This window comes from Penaeus japonicus, unplaced genomic scaffold (assembly GCF_977035675.1).
Source record: "Penaeus japonicus unplaced genomic scaffold, GWHDUDI00000001_assembly GWHDUDI00000028, whole genome shotgun sequence".
Lineage (NCBI taxonomy): Eukaryota > Metazoa > Arthropoda > Malacostraca > Decapoda > Penaeidae > Penaeus > Penaeus japonicus.
The window spans coordinates 13,051,489-13,058,988 of record NW_028234430.1 but is presented as its reverse complement, the minus strand read 5'-3'; the positions used below and the strand labels follow the sequence as shown (position 1 = coordinate 13,058,988).

The following is a 7,500-nucleotide window of genomic DNA, read 5'->3' as shown; positions in this document are numbered from 1 at the left end:
TCATTATCATCATCATCATCATTATTATAATTATTATCCTTATTTTTATCATCATTATCATCAAAATATCATTATACAATATAGTATGACATGATATGACATGATATGACACGGTATGAAATGATGTTAAATGATATGGCATATGATATAACATGATAAATTAAAATAAAATCTAAACCTCTGCAACCAAAATCAATACATCTATAACGCTCCCTTGCACTGAAGCAGCATGCCAAGGTCACTCCAGTTCCATTCATGATCAATAGAGCTGAATATTGCTAAGAAATTCTCTACCAATATCCATTTTCTCCGTGCGTTCAAAAGTACTTTATTTGCATACCTACTTAAATTATTTAGTTGGTTCTGAATATCATTATTGTTTTGTTAATATCATGAATGTTGTATCATCATCATGATTATGATAATGATAATGATGGTCATGATTAAGTCTATTATTACTTATTACTGTTTTTTTTCACTATTGCGTTTATTATCAATGCTGTTACTAATTTTGTTTATATTATCATAATTAAGATTATCATCATCTTTATTATTATCATTATCATTTATATTATCATAATGATAATCACTATTGATACTATATCATGATCAATAATGATATTATCCTTGTTATAATTATTGCTATCATCGTCATTATCATTATTTTAGTTTTTGTTATTGTTTTTATTGGCAAGGTTATTAATTTCATTAGTCTTGTTATTATTATTATTACCAACATTATTATTACCATTAGCAGCATTGTTATCATAACCACTATTACACTTTTTTGATAATTGTTGTTTTTCATGTTACTGCATTTTTTTATCATTATTATCATTAGATAAATAGTAGTAAATAATTATTACTATCATCATTGTCATTTTGTTATTTTTATTATCATCATTATTATCAATATCATAATAATTATTATCATTATTCTTATCATTAATCTTGTTATAATCATTTTTATTATTACTATCATTATTTTATTTTTATTAATACTATCATTATTATCATTATCGTTTCTACTACTATGGTGATGATAATGATGTTCGATATTATTATTATTATCATAATTGTTATCATTATTATTAACATCATCATTATTATTATTGATGAACAATAACCATTTACTTTATAAACATCGATTTCAAGGTTGATCTTTTTGATGCCTCTGGATAGATTTTATCTCTGCAATTTGATAAAGTTCCATTATCATTATTATTAATAAGAGAAAATGACAAATGCTACACTGCCTATTATGCTTTGGATAACAACAGCAACTGCTACAACCAAAAGTTTATAATGACAGTGCTGTGTTATTTTGACACTTTTAGAATAGAGGGGACCAAATAACTATAAGGTTACTTCCTCTAGTTAAAGAAGTAAACAAAATTAAGATTAACATACACCGACAACATGTAATAATTTTCTTCTCTCTCCCATCGTCTAGCCACAGAAAGCGAAGAGGAAAAGGAAGAAAAGGGCAAAAATCCTATTCGAAGATTTTCCAAGATGATTTCCAACGTCGGCCCCGCGTTAGTCAGAAGAGTTTCCAAACTTAGGAGGAAAAGCATGGCACGTAAGTATCCCCTATAAAATGAGGTCTTCCCGTTTTTTCTTTGAAATTTGTATATCCGTTTTCTATTAGGTGATCTGTAAGCACGTGTTAAATAGAGGTGACCTTTTTTTGGCCTTTTTTCACTATCATTTTTTAATTATTGAGTGTTTCTACAGATTTTTTTCCCCCGTTTAACGTATTATTGTCAAATCTAGAAAGCTAACACACGAGAATTCTCGGAAATAAGAGGCAACGTGAACTGTATCTTTGACGCCTTGAAACACTATTTTTATTCTATTTATCTTTTGGTTTTCACGCTCGTGAAAGTTATATGTATATACATACATACATGCATATATATGTATATATGTATATATATATACATATATACATATGCATGTATATATATTTATATGTATATATATGTGTATATACATATGTATATGTTTGTATACATACATATACATATACATATACATACATACATACATATATATATATATATATATATATATATATATATATATATATATATATATATATATATATATATATATATATACACACACACACACATAAACGCACGCTATATTTACCTCTATCAAGATCAAGATTTTCAAGTCAGCACCAAATATTCGGATGACGAGTACCTTTTCAAAGTGCAACTCTCAATCCCGTAATGAAAATGAACATGAAATACGTGCATAAACATACAGTTATATATCTTGATTACTTCTATCCATTACAAAACAATTTTCTTGGTCGGTAACCATTACCGTTGATTGTGTATTTCCTCTATGAAAACCAGAAAAAGTACAGAAATTGATCAGGAAATGCATGAATGATCTTATGCATTTGAGACGTAAAAAAGAGCTATGACAAGTATCACATAATTACTATACAAAATAGGACTTCAGAATATTATGTTACGCAAGAAAATTATGATAATAAAAAAAACACATGTATAAAGTTGCAAATGCATGCAGATGATACAAAGCATTTTGTTGCATAAGAGTGTTCTTTGTGACTGAATCATAGTGCAACTGAACTTCTTATCTTCTTATAGATGAATCTATTTATACGACTCAAAATTATATGCCAATTTATGCTTTGTGTAAATTGTAAGTAATGTCTGCTGTCCTTGTCACTCTGCCTTGTCAGCTGAATGGACTCCCATACTAATTTCTGTCCTTCTTTCAAATTCTGCACAATACACTTACCCTCTATGCCATTCACAAATGAACATGTAGTCTTGCACACATAAATCAACGTATATAAAGAAACACATGCACCTTTCTCCTCAGTCTACCATAGACCAAGAACCACCACAGAAAACGAATTCTCTCTTGCATGTTAGAGAAAATGTTCCTTCAATGTTGGGTGTAACTATTGTAATCTCTCAGCGAAGCTTTCTTTGTTTCTAATACCTGTCATATCTGTTTCAGTGGTTGAAGGAGGTAAGATTTGACATCAAATATGAAACTGTAAGGTAGAGTATGATATGTAAAGTGGCAAGAGGAACATCACAATTTTAAGCATGAAAGACAAAAAGAAAAAGCATGACTTCTTTTGGCCACGAGAATTGGATGCATGTAATAGTTCTCATTTAAAATCATCTCAATAAAATATGCATTTCTCCGTGTCGTGTTCCCAAGCCACATTTTTACATATATTCTCAATGTTTCATCAAAGATTCTACATTTTAATGGTTGGAATGAACCTCCTTCATCATAAGTGTTATTTTTCTCTCTCTTTTTATCACTTTATTACTTCCCTGTATTTTTCAATTATTATTATTTTTTTTATTTTTTATTATCGTTTGTTGTCTTGTCTAGTTCGTGTGTATATTCAGACTCTTTCTCTGCTTGCTAGAATGTTTGTTTTTTTATATTCCAAAATGTTACATTTATTCTCCAAGTACAGATGCACCACCGATAATCCGGCAACTTACAGTCTGGCACAAATAAATTAGTTCACTGGGTGGCTACAGGAGGTGTTGACTATGGCACAGGGTCAAAGGGTTATCACACAAGGTTCGGTAGAATGGATTATATTTGTTGTATAGCCTGACATATATAAATCTGGATTTTTTGTCTACTCTTTCGTGGTGTCCTATTTGTTAATTTTTAAGAAGCTTAGGAACATCAAAGGTTTTGGCATTTTATGATTGATATTTGGAATGATTTAGACTTGCTATCTTCCATGTAATACTTATATAAGCAATTTTTTAAATTATGAATTATATGAATATAATCCCTTGCCTGTTCATTTCTTCATATGTAGATGCAACTTCTGATTTTTTTGTATTCTTTATTTTTGGTATCTAAAGAAATTTAAAATATTGACATTTGATCAACAAGGTCAACAAGTATTTTGTAAAGCCTTTTCTATCTTAAAGAACAAAGAGAGACTTTCGTTCTGTTAACAGACGATACGAACCAACTAGAAAAGGTTTTCCAGGATGCTGAACCTTGAGTGATTTATTTATTCATAGTTTCATACTGCAAGCACTTCGCATAACTCCATCAAGTCTATGCAATTCCTAGCCTCTTTTGCTCGCCTTTACCCGCTAGTGTTAGTGGTAGTTCATCATATTATAAAAATGCGGGAGTTTTATATCTAGGGATCCGACGAAAAGGATAATCCGGCACAGGTTTGGAGCCAAGAGTGCCGGAAAAAAGGTGGTGCAACTGTTGTTTTGTATGAAACTTATTTTGATAAATAATATACTTTTCTGTATAGATAATCAAATACGTTTTCTTAGAAAGCATGTTAACCTGTTGATGAACCCTTTATCGTCTTTTATTTTATTTTAAATACATCTCCACAGAATAAGAACAGTGGGAAAACGTAGCAAAGATGAAGGAGAAAAGGAGAGAATCATGTAATTATGGACGGAGAGAAAAATAAACAATTCTCGACTGGCCTTTAAGACGGAGTGAAAAGGGGGCAACATACTAAAGAATTTCTTATATTACATTTCAGAATTACAGGGCGAAAAGAATGGTGAGTAAAAAAGGGAATGAAATAAGCGAGTGACATTTTGAAAGTAGAAAGCTTGTTTTCTTATTAGAAGAACAAAAATAAAAGTGAAATAGTGTACACTGCACGCACTTGGATATTCACAAGTAAGTGATAACAATACGTAGTTGCAAAAGGTTGACGTAGACACTGACATAGGTAGGGTAATTAGTATCTTAAAATGGAAGATGGGTTTGACCATTAATTGTATAGATGAATTTTCAGAACAGTCGTATTTTGAAATTTGGTTCTAAAGCCATTCCAAATAAAAGTGTGGCTATGAATTGACAACAGGAATGTAGAGTTCTTTTATATTAGAAAAGTGTAATCTTGTACGAAGTTCAATAGTGAGATACCTAAATGTTAAACAAAGAATATTAATGATAAAAATGATTACTTCAAAGATAATGGTAGCAGAAAGGAATGAGATTGAGAAATTGGGCGATAATGTTGTGAGAAAAGAACGAACTGAAAACAATGAACAGTAATACTGAACTATTTCTATGGTAAAACCTCTCTTTAGATATGGTAAGTGCAAACACAGATTGAAGTGTACAATGTGAATCTGAATTTGAAGTGTTGTTTATCGTTATAATATAATAATATCGTTTCAAAAACACACCAACAAAAATATTCAAAAAATCAAAAACAACCGTAGTACCGTTACGTTGATTGTTTGCACATTATTCTGTTGCATGTTGTTGATGAAAAGCACATTTGAAATTGAAATTCAATGTCATCACTGTGTCTTTTTTTTTACTTGTCTCTTTTTTTTTGCTTTTTTTTTCGCGTTTTCGTTGAACTAAACGAGAAGGAGATAAGGTAAGGTAAACGAAGGAAACTTGGCTCTTAAATTAGGTTTGTTGTTTGATGATGAATCCAGAACCTGTCATGTTTTGACGCCATGGAACCCACGTATAATGTTTTATTATTATTATTATTATTATTATCATTATTATTAGTTTTCTCTCCTTTCTTCTCGCTTTTTCCCCCCTTTGTTTATCCTCCCCTACCTTTACTTCACCTTCCTTTCCCTCCCTATGTTTCTGTTTTCCTTTATCCTTTCTCCCCCCCCCCCCCCCCCCTTCCCCCTTCTTTCTTTCTCTTCTCTTTTTCTTTTCAGATTTTTTCTTTCCTTCTTTCCTCTTCTTCCTTTTTTCTTTCCTTCTCTCTTTCATTATCTTCTTTCTTCTTCTTCTTCTTCTTCTTCTTCTTTTATTAATATTTATCTATATATTTTTTTATTATTTGATTTGTTTAATTTTTTTTTTTTTTTTTTTTTTTTATTTTTTTTTTTACAGTGTTGGAATCTATGATCTTAGGGTAAAGCCAATTAAGTCTAAAGGAAACACACGAGGACAGACAGAACAGTTAAATGATAGCTCTAACTAGCTCCTAACATAAAACTACGCTTTTACGATTATTCATGATTGAATTCCCCCCTAAACCGTTCCGGTTCTTTTTACTTCTCGTGTTGTTCTATGCGATGGGGAATGGCTAAAACAATATCAGTTATATATAATAAATAATAAAAATCCATATTAATTTGTTTATATATCTAACAAACATAATACAACAACAAGACATCCTATTTTTGCTGACGTTTTTTTTTTCTTGATTCAAGAAATATTGAAAGAGTGTGACCATGTGGAAGTTGTTCATTTTCAATAAGGTTCAATATGTGCCAACGCAAATAGCAGAACAGAATTGAAAATGCAAATGACAAATATATTGTTAATTACAGCTTAACAACGCCTGACAGGGATTTATTTACGAAATTACAAAGCGTTATATTACAGTTCGCAATTAGTTCAATCCTACTGTGATATAGTCATTTTTTTGGTTGTGTTTGTCTGTTTTTCTTTTTGTTTTATTTCTTCCTTTTCACAGTGGTTTTAGAGAATTGTTTTCTCCTTTTCTCATCGATGTCTGATTAATAGACAATAAAGTAACTAAGTCATAGATCAGTAGATAGAAATAGTGAGCATCACTTTTTTATGTATGAATATACATAGATATCATATATATGATCTACCAATGAGTGTATTGATAGAGAATAACGAGGAAAGGTTTAAGTAATGTATTTTTTTTATCATTGACGATAATGATGATAATGATGATAACAACATAATAATGATAGTTAGGATAATGATAATGATAATGATAAATATAATGATGGTAATAGTGATAATAACAGTACTACTACTAGGGATAATAATAATAATGATGTTGATGATAACAACAATAATGATGACAATAATGATAAGGATGATAATGATTAATGATGGTAATGATTAATGACAATAATTATTATATTGTTATTACTGAAAATGATAATGATAATAATTATGAATATATTAATAATTTTGATAATAAAAGTAATAATGATAATAATACTGATAATAATAAGATACTAATGCTACCGATGATAATAGTTATGATAATGCTAATAATAATAATGACAATGATAATCATTATCATGATAACGTTAATGATAACAATAATAATAACGATGATGATGACAATGATAATAAGATAAAGATAATGATGATAATAAGAATGATGATATTGATAAAGTTGGTGATGATGATGGTGAAGATGATGATAAAATGTTAGAAAAGAATAATGTTCCCAGATGCTGATAAAAGTCTAGACTCCTTTTCAATAGAAGGTTTAAGAAAATTAAGAATTAAGAGAAGAAGGCGGTGTTTGTCCTTCGCAATTTTGAATCTCTTCAGACAGAAGCCTTCAAGAGCAAGATAAAAAAGATAAGATCAAAGTTGAGAATTTTGGGTTAAATTGCTATCTTTTTGAAGGTGGAAATGCTTTTCTGTTTGTTTGTTTGTGTATTCTCTTTCATTCTCTCTCTCTCTCTCTCTCTCTCTCTCTCTCTCTCTCTCTCTCTCTCTCTCTCTCTC

At 29.8% G+C, this 7,500-nt stretch overlaps 1 protein-coding gene across 1 annotated transcript in view; it reads left to right on the top strand.

The window, feature by feature from the left end:
* The window catches only part of LOC122247740 (uncharacterized), a gene marked incomplete in the record, with an annotated part of 457,699 nt that overhangs the window by 195,927 nt on the left and 254,272 nt on the right, over positions 1–7,500 (top strand). The window contains 1 exon segment of the mRNA XM_086553445.1: positions 1,454–1,582. Coding sequence (XP_086409571.1) covers positions 1,454–1,582 — 129 coding nt within the window.